Source organism: Lepidochelys kempii, chromosome 11 (assembly GCF_965140265.1).
Source record: "Lepidochelys kempii isolate rLepKem1 chromosome 11, rLepKem1.hap2, whole genome shotgun sequence".
NCBI classification, from domain to species: domain Eukaryota; kingdom Metazoa; phylum Chordata; order Testudines; family Cheloniidae; genus Lepidochelys; species Lepidochelys kempii.
The window spans coordinates 69293715-69316101 of NC_133266.1; the positions used below are offsets into that span (position 1 = coordinate 69293715).

Sequence of the window (22387 nt, forward strand, 5' to 3'; positions counted from 1 at the left end):
GGCTACAACTACCACTTGACTCTTCTGTGTGAATGACAAACATCAGTGTTTCTAAAACCTGCTAAATTCTTGTCTTGTTACCCGTTCCCCATGCAGTTCACAAAAAAATTCTTAGTGGGTTATTTTTTTAAAAAAATACAGTTAACATTCCAGGGAAACACTATACAAACGTCTACACCAATGAAAATAGCTGTTCTGTACCTATGTGAACAACAGGCAAGTCTCTCTCCATTCACAAACCTCACCTGAACATGCTGGTACAATAATCAGGAGTCTCACTGTGAAAGATAGCCAGCCACTCCTGAACTATACTGATCACATACAGAGAACAAGAACATAGACCAAAAAAGGAGGAGGAAAAATGTTTTCTGCGGCATGAGACTTGTAGATGCCAGCAGACAATCTGACAATGTTAGCCCATTCACAATAGTATCCTCATGCAAACAAGAAAAATATTCCAATGACTGTCAAGTACCTATTTAGTTGTCAGAGAAAAAGATCCCTCTTTTCAAAGCCAGTCAGTATTAAAAACCCTCAAAGCCTAGTGAATTATGTTGAACGTATGTTGTTCGATATACCTGCTTCAGTGACAAGCTGATGTGACCTACACTTAACAATCCTATGTACACTGACAGATATGTGATCCAAAACTAAGGGAAAGCTGGCCTCAGTTTCCTTGAGCAACCCCAACAAGATTTTTCCAGTGTACAACAGGTGGCCCAATTTGCTGAGTGGAGCTATGATATTTACTTAAAAACTAGGGCAAGAGGCCAATTTTTATTTTCAACCTCTTCAACAGGATAGCCATTATTATTTAACAAGCAATGCCACTGTATAACAAGACAAAATTCTACTTTATAGCACTTTTCACCGTAGATGGAAAGAAATCTTGGGTTACAGATCTCCAAGTACTTCATAAAGGAGGTCAGTATCATTATCCATATTTTACAGATGGGGAAACAGAGGCACAAGGAGGAGCAATAACCCGCCAGTGGCAGAGCGAGGAACAGAATCCATGTCTCCCAAATCCCAGTCCAGTGCTCTATGCACTAGGCCAAACTGCCTCTCTAAATAAAGAACCAGTTTTTCTACTGGTGTTCAATAAGAAGTCCTGTTAGCACTGAATATTAGGGCATTTTGATGGATTTTGAAGTGCAAAACAACAGCTTGTCATGTGATAAGTAAATGCTGCTTGCCCTGACCCGAGTTTGGCTGTCCCAGCTGAACAACAGAATTCTCCCTCCTAGTTGTCCATGAACTAGCTAGTAGGTTTCCTCACTGCCTCTGAAAGCTCTGAACTTTTCAGGATGTTACTTGGAAACCTCACAGGCCCCAAAACAGCTGACAATACTTGTTGTTTCCAACAGTGTTCACAACACATTGGTCACTGAGAAATTGACTTCAGCCTCCACTACTTTCCATTCACCATACAACAGCTTCTTTACAATAGAGCATTTGGCACCCAGTCTAGCAACAAACCATAGTATTGTCCTACATCTATTCATAGATTAAAACCATGCACACTGTGTGTGTATATATGTATTATATATACAGAGCGAGGAGACAGAGAAATATGCCAGGTAGAGTAACGCTTGCCTATAATGATTAACAAACCCAACAAAGTCTGTATCTTCCAGGACATAATGTTTCCACTTTATTACTTCCGTTGTGAATGCAGGGAATGTGTTGATAAACCCTTGGTGGTTCCTACTACAGTTTACCATGGATGGTAGCATGTAAAAATCCCCACAACAAAATACAGGAGAACCTCAAAGATAAGAACACCAGAGTTATGGACTGACCAGTCAACTGGACACCACGTGGAACCGGAAGTACGCTATCAGGCAGCAGCAGAGACCCCGGGGGGGGGGGGGAGCAAATACTATACTGTGCCTGTACTGCAACTTAAAGACAGGCACATCTGGGTTGCCTGTCCCCACCACCACGCTAATGCGTGGGGCAGCCACTTACAGCTAGGAGGTGAAGACGCTGATGTTCGCAGGCACAATTGTGAGCCCCAACTGCCAGCCTAAGCAGGCAGAGCAGGAGCAGCGCTGGGGTCTGTGCCACTTTCCTGTAAGCCGTGGGCACTGTTTTCACCCCCTGCCCTCCCTCACTCATCTTTGCAGCCAGGGAACCAGAACTAGCTGCCTGCCCCTATGTGTAGGACAGCTACTTACAGGTAGGAGGTGAAGATACTGTTCAGAGTTACCAACAACCTCCATTCCCAAGGTGTCCGTAACTCCGAGGTTCTACTGTATGCCAGCAGGAACAAATCCAGGAAGCGTTGTCATGGTGTGCAACAGGGCAAAGAAAGATGCCTCTGAACTAAGAAATAATTTGCAGAAAATTCACCAAACCTTTCACCAGTTATCTTTAGCAAGAGAGGAAAATAAATCCAATTTAGTTCCTTGGAAAATGGAGAGTTGGGCTCTGACTGAAGGCCAATGGGATTCAGGAACTTAATTTCTCTGAAAAGTCCCGGCTTTAGACACTTACTGCCAAAGTAGCGTACTAAAGTATTAAAGTTATATTTCTCAAACAAGAACCTTCATACACAAAACTAACTAAGGGCTTGTCTACACTGGCAATTTACAGCACTGCAACTTTCTCGCTCAGGGGTGTAAAAAAACACACCCCTGAGCGCAGCAAATTTCAGCCCTGTAAAGCACCATTGTAGACAGGGCACCAGCGCTGGGAGCTACGCCTCTCGTGGCGGTGGGTTTTTTAGAGTGCTGGGAGAGCTCTCCCCTAGCGCTGCACTGCGACCACACAAGGCACGTTAAAGTGCTTCTGCAGCCTAACTCTACACCGTCACAAAGCCAACAAAAAACCTGACACCGGTTAAGCTGCTGGTGTGCTGACATCCCAACTTACCACACTGACCAATACTGTCTCATTGACTGAAGGGGGAGTACAAGAAAACAATCTGTAACCATCTGTTGTGACTTGTCTTGTACTTAGACAGTACACTCTTTGGGGGCAGGGACTGTTTTTGTTCTGTTTGTACAGCACCTAACACGATAGGGTCTTGATCCACGACTGTTGCGCCTAGATGTGACAACACTACAAATTAAATTTTGTTATAGTTTGGATAATTACTCAGGAATAAGGCAACGTATAGGAGCCCTGAACTTACAGACTGAATACCTACTGAAGGTGGGTTAGACAGCTTTGAAATTAAACAACATATGGTACCGGATTTGTGTTCCATGTGTCTTTCCATTAAGGCAATTTTAACAAGGAAATTGCTAAACACCACATTCTAGCTCTTACTTTTGTGCTTCAGCAAACAAGTTCATTTGTTTTTAAATAAGAAACATTTCCCTGATCCTTTTGTCTCTTTCTGTACATCATTCACCACAATCAAGCATGAGATAATTTACTCTGTTCATCACAATGACACTTTCAGGTCATTCCCTTCACTGACAGGTGTCTCATAGTTGAGAAGTAATCTACACTATTAAGGAGGACAAATTGTTCTTTTTGTTTCCCAGTGAGGACCTACACCCTTAGAGAAAAACGGAAGTTACTATTAATTCAAACAGTCTAGCCCCTATTAAAAACATATTTCACAAGTTGATGCAATACATGTCCTCTTTATAAAGAATACTGAGCAGGAATACCCACTTCTGTTTAACACGCTGCATTTACCTGGCTTTTCCATAAATTATGTATTGTTTATATTACAGTGGCATCCAGAGACCAACTGAGATCTGGACCCATCATGAGTGTGTGTCCCTAGCCTGAAGACTTTACAATCTAAACAGACAAGATAAACAAAGGGAAGGAGGGGAAACAAAGGCACTGAACTGAAACGCTTTGCCCAACGCCATAGCAGGTCAGAGGCAGAGCCAGGAATAAGACCCATGTCTCCTGACTCCCAGTCCATTGCCTTATCAGCCAGAACACACTGCCTCCCTAGTGTCAGATGCATTTCCAACAGGAGAGTGGGGTTTTGGGGGGCGGGGGGAGGGAGAAAACCTGGATTTGTGCTGGAAATGGCCCACCTTGATCATCATACACATTGTAAGGAGAGTGATCACTTTAGATAAACTATTACCAGCAGGAGAGTGGGGTGGGGGGAGAGGAAACCTTTTGTAGTGATAAACACCCATTTTTTCATGGTCTGTGTGTATAAAAACATCTTCTGTATTTTCCACGGTATGCATCCGATGAAGTGAGCTGTAGCTCACGAAAACTTATGCTCAAATAAATTGGTTAGTCTCTAAGGTGCCACAAGTACTCCTTTTCTTTTTGTGAGAGTACAGTATACAGTTCCCAACTAACATCTGGCACTTTATCCTTGAATTGGAGAGCCCTAGCAGATGTCTGTCTCTTTTTCCACAACAGCTGAGGAATCGAGTCATGTGGAAACATACCCAGACATGGCTGAAGCCAATTATCCTGTGCTAAGCAAAAAAGACTGCAACAGGGGAAGAGGTTTTGGAGAATATTCTTGTTGAGCTTTGACACAACAGAACAAGAGTTCAAATGTGTCCTGACAGAGAAAGTAAACAGTATTGATAAATTGTATTTTGGTGTTTGTGTGTACGAAACCAAATTATTAACACAGAATTTGCTGAGAACTAGATATTATATGATGTTTGTTTGAAGGATTGCATTCTCTGCTCCTGTCTGATCTTATGCTCATTGTATACATGCAGTTTGTCTAGTTTAATTTTAAAATGGAGTACGCAGATTTTCACATAAGTAACACCAGGCCATCATTGTTTTTATGAGACTAAACCACCTTTGCCTCAGTCTGCTACTGTCCACATCCTTCCAAAATGTTATGCCAACGCACTGCCTACCTGGCCTCTTATGCCCACACACTGGCTACATTGCTTCTGATGCTGAAAGACAGGTACCTGATGTTAGACAACACCAAGCCTCCTGCTGCATATTAATCCTGAGGTATCAAAAGAGCCAAGAGGTGCTGCTTCAACATAAAGCAATGAGAATAGAAAAACTACATAATGCCCCACTGTGCAGCTAATGCTCTTACAGCAAGCTTCGTGAATACACTGTAGACAAATCCCAGCATTCGGATGCATGGTTCATTTGTGCTACAATATTGTGTCATAGTCCACATAAAAATTCATGTTCTTACCTTTCACATTCTCCTAACGCATCAACTCCAAATTGTCATCCTACACTACTAGCAGGTAGCCAACAAAAGATTTTCCTTTCCTTTGATTTTGTCGGGAGTGAGTCTGCCATATCCCTCAATTTTCATTGAAAAAGGAGAGCTCAAACAAAAAGCAAAAAAAAAACCACCCCAAGCAATGGCCTCAATTTTGCAACTGGATCTATGCAAGGGATTAATGGGGCTTTGCATGGGCGCACAGGTCAGTACGCAGAGATCCAGTTCCACAATTGAGGCTTAAGTCTTTCAAGTGTAGAAGGAGCACATTCTGCAAAGGATTCTACTACAGCTGTGCAATCTGCACCATAACTAAATTTTCACATTCTGTGCCCTCAGTGTACGTTCAGATCTTAACTGATCACAGATTGCATTATTAAGACATATTAATGTAAAAGGTTGGAAAGCAGACTGCCATTTGCCCCTTTTAGCCCTCTGGGGAACAATGAACAGTTCCATTCTTAACTAGAGGGATATGAGTGACAGGAGACAGATGGCAAGGACATGCTTACAAAGTGCCTCTCTTCCCACAAGAGATCCAGAATGGATAGAAAAGTCTTTTGCATTAAAGAGATGTGAACCGGACTCTCTACTGTCTCCATGTTATATACCATATAAAAGGAGACTGGGATTTGCTTATTCTCAGATAAAATTCTGTAACTTCTCCCCCACTGGAGATAAGATTGCCTAATCATTTCTCTTTGTCCTTTACGCAGTCTGGCCCCATGGATTTGTGCACAACAGAGCTAAGGTTGTATTCACCCCACTAGTCCCTCAAGTGACGGGGGGAAAAAAAGCTAAATTTGCTTTGTCTCATCACATTAATGCTGTGACAGTCCCTCGGGACAATGTGGATAATGTCATGTTTAACAGTAGCACCCCAACATTAGGGTGAGGGAGCACAGAGAGAAGGAAAAAGTAAGAGGGAAAAGAGAGTACTGGCAATTGACTTCTACTAGACAGAGATCAACACAGTAGGAGTTGTGGCAATGTTGATATGAGAAAATAATACATTTTAAGCTCAGTGCTGACCTACAAGAACCACCACCAGTACCACTCCCTTTCTATATCAGGCAGGTTTTATATTATTAAAGTTTCACTGTCTCATAGAAGTTAAAGTGTTTAATTACTGCAAAGTGTACACAGAAATACTTCAGGGCTTGAAATAACCAATTCCTCACAACACCGGCTCCAGTGAATCTATTTATTAAACAGGGCTAGACACATGAAGAAAATGCACTCTTTTACACTACGTGGGCCCATTACCTGCAAAGCATTTGCTGAAGGTTACCAAATCCATCAGATCCCATTTAGAGCACCTAAAAATTGTATATGTAATACAAAACAATGTGGGTGAGGGAATATATTTTACTGAACCAATTTCTGCAGGTGAGAGACAAGCTTTCCAGCTTACACAGAGCTTTTCTTCAGGTCTGGGAAATTTTCTCCGAGCGTCACAGCTAAACACAAGGTGGAATAGATAGTTTAGCATAGGTAGTTACATATTTCACGGTGAAGTGGCCCATTAACATCCCTCCAGTCATAGGGAGAAAGGGAAGGCGGGTGGAAGGAAGTGGGGGCAGTGGGTGTTAGTAAGGTATAGATTGTTGTAATAAGCCACAGATCCTCTTCTGGCCTCCCACCCAGCCCCTCCAAACTCATCAGAAGCAAGCTCCACACAGACCAGAACCCACCAATTCTAAGTGGCAACAGACCCTGTCAGAACAACATCATCATCATTATTATTATGCTTAACAATCTGTTCCACCTTGCGTTTAGCTGGGATACTAAGGCTACGGCTACACTTGCAGTCTCAGATGTAGAGCACTGAGAGTTAAACCAGCCCCCGGAGACAGCAGCAGGGAAAGCGCTGCCATGTGTTCACCCTGTTAGCTGCAAGCGCTCACCCTGTTAGCAGCTCTTGCAACACCACAGAGAGCAGCGCATTGTGATAGCTATCCCAGTATGCAAGTGGCTGCAGCATGCTTTTCAAATGGGGGTGTGTGTGGAGCGTGACTGTGTTGTGTGTTTGTGGGGGGAGAGACTGTTTTGGGGGCAGAGTGTCAGCATACTGTCTTACAAGTTCAGACAGTGGCAGGGGGAAGGGAGAAACCCTGACATCAGCCCCCACCTCTCTCTCTCACACACACACCCCCACACCGACCCCTCTGCAGCAGGAGCATTCCACAGTAATGGTTTGCTTTGTGTCTCGGAGGAGATAAGCATGCTGGCTGTCAAAAACGGAGCTTTGAAAGGGGATATCCGCATGCCTGCCGCCGAGTTCAAAACAATGACAAGAGTGGCCACTTGGCTTCAAGGGATTATGGGACTTTTCCGGAGGCCAATCACAGCGCAGTAATGCAACACGTTGTCCACACTGACACCCCAGCGTCTCAGCCAGGGCGCAGCAAGCTCTATGCTTCTCGTAGAGGTGGATTACCAGGGGCACCCCAGCCGCAGAGTCCAGGCACCCCAAGTGCTTTGCCAGTGTGGACACCCCCGGAGTTAGGGCACCCAGGGCTAATTTAACACGCTCTAACTTACAAGTGTAGCCAAGGCCTAAGTAAGTTTCCCAAATCTAAAAAAGAGCTCTGAGTAAGCTTGAAAGCTTCTCTCTCACCAAGGGCATGGCTACGCTTGCAGATGTAGAGCGCTCCGAGTTAAACCCGCCTTCAGAGAGCACAGTAGGGAAAGCGCTGCTGTCTGTCCACACTGACGGGAACAAGCACACTGGTGTGGCCACATTTGCAGCGGCATTCGGAGCGGTGCATTATGGACAGCTATCGCACAGAGCATCTCTTCCCATTCTGGCGCTGTGGCTTGTGGGAAGGGGGTGGGGGGGTGCAGGGCATTCTGGGTCCTGTCCCAATGCCCCATGATGCATCGGTTCGCATCCCAGCGATCCCTGTGCTTCCGTCCACATTCGGCGCCATCTTTCAACATTTTTTGTACTGTGCACTGTCTTCCCTTTCGGTCTGCGGGAATGGAGCCTGAACTGCTGAGGAGTCTGCTGACGAGTCTCACCAGCACGACATGTTTGGCAGTCGAGTTATTCCTAATGATCCAAAGTGACAGTGAGGGCTCCGACGACGACATCAACTCGAGTAACACAAATGACACGAGTTTGCTTGTGGCATTCACGGACATGCTCACCACCATGGAACACAGCTTTTGGGCTCGGAAAACAAGCACTGAGTGGTGGGATATCATCATGCAAGTCTGGGATGACTAGCAGTGGCTGCAGAACTTTCGGATGAGAAAAGCCACTTTCATGGGACTGTGTGAGGAGCTCGCCCCCACCCTGCGGCGCAAGGACACGAGATTGAGAGCTGCCCTGACAGTGGAGAAGCGGGTGCTATTGCAATCTGGAAGCTGGCAACTCCAGACAGCTACTGATCGGTCGCTAACCAGTTTGGAGTGGGGAAGTCGCCCGTTGGAATTGTATTAATGCAAGTTTGCAGGGCCATTAATCGCATCCTGCTCAGAAGAACCGTGACTCTGGGTAACGTGCATGACACTGTGGATGGTGTCACAAATGGGTTTCCCTAACTGTAGAGGGGCGATAGATGGCACACATAGTCCAATTCTGGCACCAGCCCACCTAGCCTCCAAGTACGTTAATCGGAAGGGGTATTTCTCTATGGTTCTCCAGGCGCTTGTGGAACACTGTGGACATTTCATTGACATTAAACATGACGCACGCATCTTTCGGAACACTGGCCTGTTCAGGATGCTGCAAGCCAGGACTTTTTTCCCAGACCAGAAGATCACAGTAGGGTTTCATGAGCCACGGCATTAAAAGGTAAGCAAGGTCTCCAAGGATCACAATGGGCATTTCGACTTCCCCTGAGGTTATATCCGCGTGCTGTACCCTCCATAACATTTGTGAAGCGAAGGGTCAACAATTCACTCGGGCATGGAACTCCAAGGTTCAACACCAGGAGGCTGAATTTGAACAGAGAGAGAGCAGGGCTATTAGAGGGGCCCAGCGCGGGCTTGCAAGGATTAGGGATGCCTTGAGGGAGATGAAGCCACCAGCAATATCCGTTGCCCTGCACAGGAGTGAAGCACAGTGGTTCCAATGCTAGTAGGAATCTGTGTTTGCTACGCTGACTTGCAGTGCCTGTTTCCTGGGCTAAGGTATCTTTCACTTTATGCAATAATAAAGAATGTTCTCAAAGCCAAAAAATCCATTTCTTGAAAAGAAACAGAACTGCTTGGGAATCACAAAGGGCAAGGGGGTATAGTGGGGTGGGGAACGGTACAATTGCAGATTTGTGTTTGTCCTGTTATCATTCTCGGCCTTCCTGTCTGGAGTGCTGTGCAATGAGTGCTGCACTTCAGGATGGCTATACTGCATGGTGATGCAGGTTGAGCGCAAGAGGGTAAGGGTCGTAGTTTTCAGGGCTGGGTGGTGAAGCTACAGGTGTTGGAGGCAGCTGGTGGTGGTAAGAACCCGGATGTAGGGGAAAGTGGATTGGAGGTGACAGGGAAAGAGTTTTGGGACAAGGGCTGCAGGGGGGGTCGGGCACAGTAGCGTTCCGCCTGCATGGCTCCGAGTGCCTGGATCGAGTCCGCTTGGCGCTCCATTATGCTTATCAGCCAATCAGTGCTGCTGGAGCACCGTGCTTTTGTGCCGGCGCTCCTCATTCTGCTGCCGGATCCTCCTTTCCCTGTCCCGCCACTCCTGCACTTTTCCATTTTCATTACTTGAATGCTGCATTACTTTATGCAACATGTCTTCCTTGCTTCTACATGGCCTCTTTCTGATTCTTTGGAGTCTTTCGGACGGTGATAACATGGACAGCTGAGATCTCAAGGTTGCATCTGTAAAGACAAAATGCAACACTTAATGGAGGCAGCATTGTTCACACCAGACAGAGCAGTGATTCCCCCGTACTTAAGGGCAAGCACCGTCTATACAATAGCATAATTTGCCCGTCCCAAAGCGAGCGCACATAATCCACAGAAGCCCCAAAATGGTGGGTAAGCACAGGGTCAAGCGTGACTGATTGTTTCATGGCTGTACTGTCCTTTGGGTTTCTGTGCCTTGGGGAGAGCCAAGAGTGGCAGGAGGCCCCTATACTGAACACTGTCCCCACATTTTCCACAGGAGTTCATCCTGGAAGATATCTCGCTGCTGAGGGTGACCTGGGAAGCAAGGGAGGGTCTTTTACTGCAATGCGGCTTCTTCCCTGGCGCATATGCAGCTTGCCTGTGGGCAGCAATGGTTCCCCGCCCCTCACGGTACAGTGGTGTGGACAAGTTAGCCTTACTGGGACAAGGAACACAGTGGCTCTCCCGAGAAATCTGCACAAGTGCCTTGCCCAAGTTCTGGATGAGACCTCTGAAGAGATCACTGAGGCCGATTACCACAATGTGAGAGAACACATCAAAGCCCTATTCCGCATCCAGACATGCATGTAGCCCTAACCCTCCTCACCCCAAGAGCCCACACTGAATAACTTCCTTCCCAAAATAAAAGCTGCTTACCGGGAACCTCCTCTGGTGTTTGTCCTTCCCCAAGCACCGGCTGCCGTGACTGGCTACCTTCCTCCTGGCTTAAGAACAGCTCCTGACCGCATGCATCTAGGGATTCCGGAGTGTCTTCCTCCGCCTCAGCACCCTTGCTCCCGCTTTGCTCCTCCTCCTTCTCTTCCCCCGGCCTTGTTGAACTGGGCTCTGAAGTGTCCATGATGGTATTCGGAGTGGAGGTGGGGTCGGCCCCAAGTAGCATGTCCAGCTCTTTGTAGAAACGGCAGGTCACGGGGGCAGCACCAGAGTGGCTGTTTGTCTCACGGGCTTTGCAGTAGGCATTCCGCAGCTCCTTCACTTTAATCCTGCACTGCAGTGCATCCTGGTCATGGCCCCTTTCCCTTGATATCTGCCCAAAGGTACTGTAATTCCTATGGCTGGAGCGCAGCTGAGACTTGGTGGGATAACTCATATGACTGGAGTACTGTCATGGATGGATATAAACTGTTCAGGAAGGACAGGCAGGGCAGAAAAGGTAGGGGAGTTGCACTGTAGTTAGGGGAGCAGTATGACTGCTCAGAGCTCAAGTATGAAACTGCAGAAAAACCTGAGTGTCTCTGGATTAAGTTTAGAAGTGTAAGCAACAAGGGTGATGTTGTGGTGGGAGTCTGCTATAGACCACCGGACCAGGGGGATGAGGTAGACGAGGCTTTCTTCCAGCAACTCATGGAAGTTACTAGAGCGCAAGCCTTGGTTCTCATGGAAGACTTCAGTCACCCTGATATCTGCTGGGAGAGCAATACAGCCGTGCACAGACAATCCAGGAAGTTTTTGGAAAATGTAGGGGACAATTTCCTGGTGCAAGTGCTGGAAGAACCAACTAGGGGCAGAGCTCTTCTTGACCTGCTGCTCACAAACCGGGAAGAATTAGTAGGGGAAGCTAAAGTGGATGGGAACCTGGGAGGCAGTGACCATGAGATGGTAGAGTTCCGGATCCTGACACAGGGAAGAAAGGAGAGCAGCAGAATACGGACCCTGGACTTCAGAAAAGCAGACTGACTCCCTCAGGAAACTGATTGGCAGAATCCCCTGGGAGAATAACATGAGGAGGAAAGTAGTCCAGGAGAGCTGGCTGTATTTTAAAGAATCCTTATTGAGGTTACAGGGACAAACCATCCCGAGGTGTAGAAAGAATAGTAAATATGGCAGGCAACCAGCTTGGCTTAACAGTGAAATCCTTGCTGATCTCAAATACAAAAAAGAAGCTTACAAGAAGTGGACTGGACAAATGACCATGGAAGAGTTTAAAAATATTGCTCGGGGATGCAGGAGTGAAATCAGGAAGGCCAAATCACACCTGGAGTTGCAGCTAGCAAGAGATGTTACTCTTAACAGGAAGGGTTTCTTCAGGTATGCAACAAGAAGAAAGCCAAGGAAAGTGTGGGCCCCTTACTGAATGAGGGAGTGACAGAGGATGTGGAAAAAGCTAATGTACTCAATGCTTTCTTTGCCTCTGTCTTCACGAACAAGGTCAGCTCCCAGACTGCTGCACTGGGCAGCACAGCATGGGGACGAGGTGACCAGCCCTCTGTGGAGAAAGAAGTGGTTCGGGACTATTTACAAAAGTTGGAAGAGCACAAGTCCATGGGGCCAGATGTGCTGCATCCGAGAGTGCTAAAGGAGTTGGCGGATGTGATTGAAGAGCCATTGGCCATTATCTTTGAAAACTCCTGGCGATCAGGGGAAGTCCCGGACAACTGGAAAAAGGCTAATGTAGTGCCCATCTTTAAAAAAAGGAAGGAGGAGGATCCTGGGAACTACAGGCCAGTCAGCCTCACCCCAGTCCCTGGAAAAATCATGGAGCACGTCCTCAAGGAATCAATTCTGAAGCACTTAGAGGAGAGGAAAGTGATCAGGAACAGTCAGCATGGATTCACCAAGGGCAAGTCATGCCTGACTAATCTAATTGTCTTCTATGATGAGATAACTGGTTCTGTGGATGAGGGGAAAGCGATGGATGTGTTGTTCCTTGACTTTAGCAAAGCTTTTGAGACCGTCTCCCACAGTATTTTTGCCAGCAAGTTAAGTAGTATGGGCCGGATGAATGGATAGAAAGTTGGCTAGATTGTCGGGCCCAACGGGTAGTGATCAATGGCTCCATGTCTAGTTGGCAGCCAGTATCAAGTGGACTGCCCCAAGGGTCGGTCCTGGGGCTGGTTTTGTTCAATATCTTCATAAATGATCTGGAGGATGGCGTGGATTGCACCCTCAGCAAGTTTGCAGATGACACTAAACTGGGAGGAGAGGTAGATACGCTGGAGGGTAGAGATAGGATACAGAGGGACCTACACAAATTGGAGGATTGGGCCAAAAGAAATCTGATGAGGTTCAACAAGGACAAGTGCAGAGTCCTGCACTTAGGACGGAAGAATCCCATGCACCGCTACAGACTAGGGACCGAATGGCTCGGCAGCAGTGCTGCAGAAAAGGACCTAGGGGTTACAGTGCACGAGAAGCTGGATATGAGTCGACAGTGTGCCCTTGTTGCCAAGAAGGACAATGGCATTTTGGGATGTATAAGTAGCGGCATTGCCAGCAGATCAAGGGATGTGATTGTTCCCCTCTATTCGACATTGGTGAGGCCTCATCTGGAGTACTGTGTCCAGTTTTGGGCCCCACACAACAAGAAGGATGTGGAAAAATTGGAAAGAGTCCAGCAGAGGACAACAAAAATGATTAGGGGACTGGAACACATGACTTATGAGGAGAGGCTGAGGGAACTGGGATTGTTTCGTCTGCAGAAGAGAAGAATGAGGGGGGATTTGATAGCTGCTTTCAACTACCTGAAAGGGGGTTCCAAAGAGGATGGATCTAGACTGTTCTCAGTGGTAGCTGATGACAGAACAAGGAGTAATGGTCTCAAGTTGCAGTGGGGGAGGTTTAGGTTGGATATTAGGAAAAACTTTTTCACTAAGAGGGTGGTGAAGTGCTGGAATGCGTTACCTAGGGAGGTGGTGGAATCTCCTTCCTTAGAAGTTTTTAAGGTCAGGTATAAAAAGCCCTGGCTGGGATGATTTAGTTGGGGATTGGTCCTGCTTTGAGCAGGGGATTGGACTAGATGACCTCCTGAGGTCCCTTCCAACCCTGATATTCTATGGTTCTATGACTGGACAGCTTCCTCCCCGCAAACACTGATGAGGTCCAGGACCTCACCATTGGTCCATCCTGGGGATCACCTGGCGCATGGTGGCATGGTCACCTGGAAAGATTCGCTGAGAGCACTCCATGCCTGGCTGAGCAAACAGGAAGGGGATTTTCAAAATTCCCAGAGAATTTAAAGGGCGGGTCTGACGGTTGGTCACCCGAGGGCAGGGCAGTAGAGTTCAAAGTGATGACCAGAGTGGCTAGTACAGGCATTGTGGGACACTTCTGCAGGCTGATCAGAGCGCACTCTAGGACCAGGGAGTCCACACTGGCGCAGCAAACATTATTCCACTTGCCGAGGCGGAGTACCAGCAGCGCTGTAGCCAAGGAGTCAGAGCGCTCTACATGCCTTGCCAGTGCGGCTGGGTAGTGAGCTAGTGTGCCCGGGGCTCCTTTATTGCGCTGTAACTCGCATGTGTAGCCAAGCCCGCACAGAAGTTGGTCTAATAAAACATAGTATCTCACCCACCTTCTCTCTCTAATATCTTGTGACCAACAGCACTGCATAGGTGTAACAAAGTGATTTAGATGAACAACTAGGTAATCACTTTGCAAATGTTTTCATAGAACGATTGAGATTTTTCCTCTAAAACATGGAGACCACTCTGGCCTGTTGGGCTGACATTGAAGAGGTTTGACACTTTAGCTCCTCCTTACTCCCCACCCTCCCCCCTCCCCACCAGCAGAATTTTAACCATCTAACAAAGAATTTTGAAGCTTTATTCAAAATGACTGCTGAATTATGTGGATAGATGTTGTATGTTTTCAGAGACCTTGTCCTTTCTAGTCTACGTTCAATAATATTGAATTGTACTATTGTAGTTTAGTTATGATTGGGTATTACATTTTGTTGTATTTAAGCTGTCAAGGGTGCCCAGAGCACATGGATAGGTGCTTTTTAAAAAAACAGTATATAAAAAATTAACAAAACAAGTGTCCTCCTTACATCAGGTTAGGATGGTAATAGTGTAGAGCAAAAAGGAAAAAAGTCTCACTTCTTAGGAAGTTAAGATACTGTTTATTTTAGAAAATAAGACTTGATCTAGCTATAGGACTTGTGAGTGGAAAGTACAAGAGTAAATCTCTATATACGACAAGGAGTCCGGTGGCACCTTAAAGACTAACAGATTTATTTGAGCATGAAACTCTGGCATGCTAACTAGTTATGCAACCCCTGAGCATGCTCAAATAAATCTGTTAGGCTTTAAGGTGCCACTGGACTCCTTGTTGTTTTTGTAGATTCAGACTAACACAGCTACCCCCAATACTTGTCTCTATATACAAGCTCCTATAGTTCTAAAATTAGTCTTTTTGATCTCCTATCATTATTAGGAACCACCACGTTGATGAGATAAGAGACATAGCATAGGGGTCCAAAATGTTGGCTTTGTTAGCATATCCAAATCAAAGTAAAGCTTCCAGAGTGCTACCAAGTAGACTTCTGAAAGATTAGGCACTGCTGCTTGTAATTTTTAATACGGAGGTGTGAGGACGTCTGCCTTGGCTTATTTTACTTCCAACATCCTAGAGATGGTCAAGGGATATTTTTTTTTAAAAGGTGTGCACCTTTAGGTTTAATGAAAGCCACCAGGGAAAAATTTAAGATTTGAGAAACGTTGGCAGATGTTTCCTGATTCACAACAAATATTGTCAGGTTTCAGAGTAGCAGCCGTGTTAGTCTGTATTCGCAAAAAGAAAAGGAGGACTTGTGGTACCTTAGAGACTAACAAATTTATTTGAGCATAAGCTGTTGTGAGCTACAGCTCACTTCATCGGATATAGGTTCATCTGGAGAAAAATTAGGTGGGTATTTAAGTCTATTGGCTCACCTAAGAATACAACCATTGTACAACATCGGGGGGGGGAGGGGCGGAAGGAGACACTTCTAAGATTGACAAGATTGTTCAATTAGGTTGTAAACTGTTTGATACACAAAACGTCTCTTCCCACTTTTGTATAGCGCAATGCAGCCTTAATCCTGACTCAAGCATCTAGGCACCACTAATAAATTCAAATAAATTACACCCAAAAAGCTATGTTATAAGAATGTTAAGGTTGCAAAGTCAAGCATTCAAAAGTTAGGAAATACTTGCTGAATGGTTTGTTTTATGCTCATCATTCAATGAGTGGCCCCAGGCATTATTTACTGCACATTATCCAAACTTTGTACTGAATACAGAATGATTAACTTCCTTCTGGGCTTTTCTATGGTGCTGTCATCAAAGTATTTCAGTTTTTTATAAACATTAATGAATTTACCTTCAAAGCATCCCAGTGATATGAATCATATGAGCAGACTCATTGAAGTCGGACTGCTCATTTGCTAAAGCATATGCAGCATGGAGCCAAACTCCTGCTAGATATGACCACACTCAAACTTCCTGCATATTTGTTTCAATGAACAAATGTTAAAAATAATTATACAAGATCTTCACAGCTCTTAGGATTGATAGTAATCCATCTGTACATAAGAAAACCTGTTTCTCTTTCAGCCAGTCAGTCACATTCATGAAGTGTTCATTAAGCCCATTACCTGACTTATTTCCATATTTGATTAGTATAACTCCAGAGTGTTCCATGTTTCCATGTGTTCACGGAGGAAAAAAAAATTGTGGTACAGTGCACTAGATTTCTGCCTCAATAGAATTTTGCTCTTAACACCTCATAAGGGTAATTAATTTAATTATTTTAACTCCCCTAACGGCATTTGTGGTGTAGGTGCTAATAGTCTGATTCCTCTGGAGGCCTGCAGTAGCAGCCAAGGAGATAGGCTACCAGCTGATTTTGCAGGAAATCAGTTAAGGGTTGCAGGGTGCTCTATTTTTTTAATGGCAGAAGTGGGAGGAGTATATGGTAAAGTCAGATTAAGAAAGTCATGTGGTTTTAAATGTCAATGCAATTTGGCAACCGGAAATAAGAGCCAGCATCATATGACTATCCAGCTCTGTGAAGAACAACAGGACATGTTCTGCGGACCAGTCTAAGAACCAATGGATCAGATGACCTAACAGGTCTGCTCCATCTGCCTTTTTACAACTCTGCAATAACAGCCTAAGAAACAAGTCTATGAATGCAAAGCACTGTTCTAGCTTCCTGGTCATATACAGAGATTTGCCCTGAATGGGAACATTCCATAAAACTGAATTGTGCTTGATAGATATTAAGGTAAATGACACAGTGCTACTGATGAATACCTGAACTTTAGATAAGCACATGCAAGGCATGTTGGTACCAGTAAACAAAGGACTAGTGCTCTAATTGAGCATATTTTAAAGTTATATATTTTCATTATTGTCTTTATTCAAGCCTAAATTAATTGTATCCAGTTTGCATTGTCTACAGCCAAGCTCTACGATACAACCGCATTTGCTCCAATCTCTCAGACAGAGACAAACACCTACAAGATCTCTATCAAGCGTTCTTACAATTACAATACCCACCTGCTGAAGTGAAGAAGATTGACAGAGCCAGAAGAGTACTCAGAAGTCATCTACTACCGGACAGGCCCAACAAAGAAAAAAAACAGAACGCCACTAGCCATCACCTTCAGCCCCCAACTAAAACCTCTCCAATGCATCATCAAGGATCTACAACCTATCCTGAAGGATGACCCATCACTCTCACAGATCTTGGGAGACAGGTCAGTCCTTGCTTACAGACAGCCCCCCAACCTGAAGCAAATACTCACCAGCAACCACACACCACACAACATAACCACTAACCCAGGAACCTATCCTTGCAACAAAGCCCGTTGCCAACTGTGTCCACATATCTATTCAGGGGACACCATCATAGGGCCTAATCACATCAGCCACACTATCAGAAGCTCGTTCACCTGCACATCTACCAATGTGAAATATGCCATCATGTGCCAGCAATGCCCCTCTGCCATGTACATTGGCCAAACCGAACAGTCTATATGTAAAAGAATAAATGGACACAAATCAGACGTCAAGAATTATAACATTCAAAAACCAGTTGGAGAACACTTCAATCTCTTTGGTCACTGGATTACAGACTTAAAAGTGGCAATTCTTCAACAAGAAAAACTTCAAAAACAGACTCCAAGGAGAGACTGATGAATTGGAATTAATTTGCAAACTGGATACCATTAACTTAGGCTTGAATAAAGACTGGGAGTGGATGGGTCATTATTTCCCCATGTTTCTCTCTCTCCCGCCCCTGTTCCTCAGCCGTTCTTGTCGTCAACTGCTGGAAATGGCCCACCTTGATTATCACTACAGAAGGTTTTGTCCTCCCCCTCTCCCGGTAATAGCTCACCTCACCTGATCACTCTCGTTACAGTCTGTATGGTAACACCCGTTGTTTCATGTTCTCTGTGTATATAAATCTCCCCACTGTATTTTCCACTGAATGCATCCGATGAAGCGAGCTGTAGCTCACAAAAGCTTAAGCTCAAATAAATTTGTTAGTCTGTAAGGTGCCACAAGTCCTCCTTTTCTTTTTTGCGGATACAGACTAACACGGCTGCTACTCTGAAACCTGTCATAATTTTCAATGAGAGTTAGGCTCCTAACTGCTTAAGTCACTTTTGAAAAATGGGATTTAGGCACTTTTGAAAGTGTTACCCATAAACAATATTCTTGTAGTAAAAAGTTACAAACTTCATTAAAACACAGGTTTGTAGAAGATGTCATTACATTTAAATGGGCAGCTTTTCAATTTATTCTAAAATCCTATTTCAAAACAGATGAAGCCACTAGCATTAAACTAAGGAAAAAGAGTCCCTATCAAGGGCATTTTTATACATTTAAAGAAAACTGACCCACTGGCTTCCTCCACATTCTTGCTTTTAAATACACCAAGAAAATGTGAACTGCAGCGCTTCTTGTTTCTACCATTTATAGGTTATAGAGGCGTTTTAAAAAGCCAGGTTTTTCTTAAAGCATGGAAAAAATCTTTATCCATTTTTTCAGAAGTAGTGTTTCCAAAACCCCAGTGACATTCTCTTATTCATATACTTTGCTTCTTTTGATTTGGGGGGGATGACCCTTTTTATGCTTGTTAATGTTAAAGAACTGACACAGACTAAAGACTAACCACCTCTGGTAACCCACAAGCCAGAAATGCTGTCACATTTTACAGTCAACTCCACAACCCCCTTTTTCCAGTCTGACTTCCACAGATAGCATTTTGTTTAACCCAATATTAACAGCCCCTCCGCACATATTAATATTACATTTTTAACAGCCTGACACTTGCTGGTTTGCTCACAGACTACAGTAGAATATTTAATGCTTTTCAAAATTATTGCCGCTTTTAGCCAGGAAAAAAAACTGGCTCACATGTTTCATGTTTTATCAGAGCTCATGTACTAAATGAAGGCAATCAGCAGCACCTACTTAAGGACCAGATAAAGATCAGTAACTGACATGGGGCAGTGGAAGCAGCTCAGTCCTGCACAGCATAATCCATGCAAGCTGAGCTCTTCATTCATACTTGACTTCATTTGAAAGACAATCCCACAGCTTCCATTCCCAGCTGCAGAGCCAGGGAACATGTCTTAAAGCTTTCCATTGGTGTAACACTTAGTATAAGAATAATAGCAACTCTCGAAGTCAGACCACCGTTGCAAAAAAAAAAAAAGGGGGTGCGGGATTTCCAGGCTATTTTACAAAAAGTGGACTAAATTCAGTACTAACACACACAGGTCTGAATGGATTTTCAGACTATTCTGTTTTGATTCTTTGCTATATACTCCTTCTCACCTCTACAAGGAAATCAGCAGTGGATTCTCCCAACAGTATGGCCCCAATCATGTTTACTGTAGTTTAATTTAACAATTTTACACATCCTGTATTTTGAGGAATCAGTCATCTACTAAAATAGAAATAACTCACTTATTTTAATATAACAAAGAATAAAGAAATACTTGATCAAGGCACATACATATTTTTATCTATACTTTTTTCTCTACCACCAATAATTGAGAATTAGCTTTTCTTTAGGAATTTAAACATAGAATAAATTTAAAATTGGCCCAAATTCCTAAGATCAACTCTGTGGATAGTGGCTGGATGGCAGACACTAATGTGACATGTAGGTACGGGACATGGCAAAAAATTGGTTCACAGGTCTGCCCAAAAAGGTTAAGCCCAGTCCCAGATGTAGTGCCCAGGAATCACTGGTTACATCCACATGGTGATAAGAGACCTGCAGCATGGCCTTGAGTGGCCCAGTTCAGCTGACTCAGACTTGCAGAGCTATTAAATTGCTTTGTAGATGTTTGGGCACATCCTGGGGCCCAGTTCAGAGGCACTGTGAAAGGGGTGGGTCTTGTCCATGTGATTTTGAGTCTGGCTAAAGAAGACTGTGCATATGCAGTGGGAGGAGAAATAGGGGTTAAATGGAAGGTTGGTTTAATTTTAGAAAAAGCCATTCACGTGTCTCCCTGTGGCCGAGGCTCCAGCCCAAACATCTATTTTTAGCCTCACAGCCCAAGCCCTGCAAGGCTGAGTCAGCTGACCGAGGCTTGAGACTCGGTGCCATGGGATTTTTGTAGACATACCCACTGACAACCCTGATACCCACAGAACACACAGAGCATGGGGAGTGGAAGTGTAAGATCTATCCACTGCTCCACAAATAAACTTCAGCTGTAACTTGAAGGAACCAAAAGGGTCCATCCCCAAGTTTAAAGGGTTAGTTCATTCTCCATATCTTCACAGTTCTTGACCTCCCTGCAAGTGTCAAAGGCTGCCAACTAATAGCATTTCATTCCTGATGTGTACACTGATCTAACAGCAACCAATTCGTTTCCCATAGGCAATTGAATAACCATGTGGTGGTGACTAAGTCACTACTAGTCAGACTTGATTCATACTAGTGAGGTAGAGATGAAAGCTTGCATATCCCATTACCAATCCTTGAGCCATCCAGTCTCTTGCACAGTATCATTTTAAGTTTATTAAAACTATTCAGGTAACTATAACCTATGCATTTAGGTTTAAACAACAATGTTAGATTAAGCTATGCATCCTTCGTTTCAAAACAGCAGGTGTCAAAGCTGCAGTCTAAGAAGGGGTGAGAGGAATACAAACAAAAAAATACTTACAAATATACCATCTAAAATACCCACTTTGCATGCACCTTGTTGCTGAATAGGATTTCTGAAGAAATATTTCTTTAGCAGTTTGGCTGAAAAACAGTAGCTGATAAAAGTACAAACATACTGGACCAGTTTCCATCTTTTTAGCTCTACCAAAAATTCTGATATTTTGGATACCCAGAACCGTTACTAATTTAAGATGTCCTGACTCAGTGTCTAAACTTGAACCAATGTTTGTTTTAATCTAATTTGGTAGAAAGAAGTTATTTTCCCATTTGCTGTGATATTTATAAGTCTGATTTTTGGTACAGTATGCCATGTATCTAGATTTATTCTCATCCAAACACAGGAATAAGTGGATAAGCAAGCCACACTCTCAACAGCACAGTCCATCTCCAGGCCACTTACGACTGCTTTAGGTCCTATATGTCATACCTGGTTCTTGGCTAGGCTCCAACACGATCAGATAAAATTGAACGAAGGAAGTTAACACTTCATCTGCATTAGGGGACCAATTAAATTTAGGTTTGGCTTAGCTAACATGATCTAGGTAAGTCTAGCCTAAATACGACAAATTTTTTAAGTCACGACAAGGCCAATGAAGCAGGAAAAATGCTTAGGGCTCCCTCTGCAAACTGCTATTGTAATCAGTCCAATTAGTGTTCACTTCCTGAACACTGTGTCTGTCCCCTTTTCACATTAGCCTTCTCTGGTCAAGACACAAATGGTGCAAGAACCAGCCTCGGAGGTCATCCTCCCGTACGCTTTGAGACAGACGGGAATTGAAACTGGAGACCGAGAACAGCAAACTCTGGACTGCAGAGAAATCCTGGATGGTGATTAGTTATCATCCTCTCTGTCACAACAAGTGAGAAGGAGGAGCCCAACACCTGACAGGCTAAACTACAAAAACATAAGTTTCACAAACAATGAGATCCACCTTTATGTGGGTGCCAATCCCCTTGCAAGAGACTGGTGCATTATAAGAGGGAGACTGACACCCATCTTTTTCATTCACATTCTTCCTCTACAAATATAGGTTTCAGTAACAGCCGTGTTAGTCTGTATTCGCAAAAAGAAAAGGAGTACTTGTGGCACCTTAGAGACTAACCAATTTATTTGAGCATGAGCTTTCGTGAGCTACAGCTCACTTCATCGGATGCATACTGTGGAAAGTACAGAAGATCTTTTTATACACACAAACCATGAAAAAAATGGGTATTTACCACTACAAAAGGTTTTCTCCCCCACACCCCACTCTCCTGTTGGTAATAGCTTATCTAAAGTGATCACTCTCCTTACAATGTGTATGATAATCAAGTTGGGCCATTTCCAGGAAGGAGAGTGATCATTTTAGATAAACTATTACCAGCAGGAGAGTGGGGTGTGGGGGAGAAAACCTTTTGTAGTGGTAAACACCCATTTTTTTCATCGTTTGTGTGTATAAAAAGATCTTCTGTACTTTCCACAGTATGCATCCGATGAAGTGAGCT

At 44.3% G+C, this 22387-nt stretch overlaps 2 protein-coding genes across 10 annotated transcripts in view; both read right to left on the reverse strand.

Moving 5' to 3' along the window:
• The window catches only part of LRRFIP1 (LRR binding FLII interacting protein 1), a 186062-nt gene that overhangs the window by 136287 nt on the left and 27388 nt on the right, over positions 1-22387 (reverse strand). The gene's annotated exons all lie outside the window — the stretch shown is intronic.
• On the reverse strand, positions 6090-11501 carry LOC140895888 (uncharacterized). Its single transcript, XM_073306755.1, has 2 exons — positions 10640-11501; positions 6090-9973 (listed from the first exon to the last, which is right to left on the reverse strand). Exons 1-2 carry the CDS (start codon positions 11091-11093, stop codon positions 9753-9755), a joined length of 675 nt encoding a protein of 224 aa, XP_073162856.1. The 5' UTR covers positions 11094-11501; the 3' UTR covers positions 6090-9752.

Excerpts from the sequence above, each read along its gene's own strand:
- LOC140895888 (XM_073306755.1), bottom strand. The coding sequence starts at position 11,093 with ATGAGTTATCCCACCAAGTCTCAGCTGCGCTCCAGCCATAGGAATTAC. Across the intron at positions 9,974-10,639 it reads AACACCAGAGGAGGTTCCCG|ATGCAACCTTGAGATCTCAG; the intron begins GTAAGCAGCTTT and ends TTGTCTTTACAG.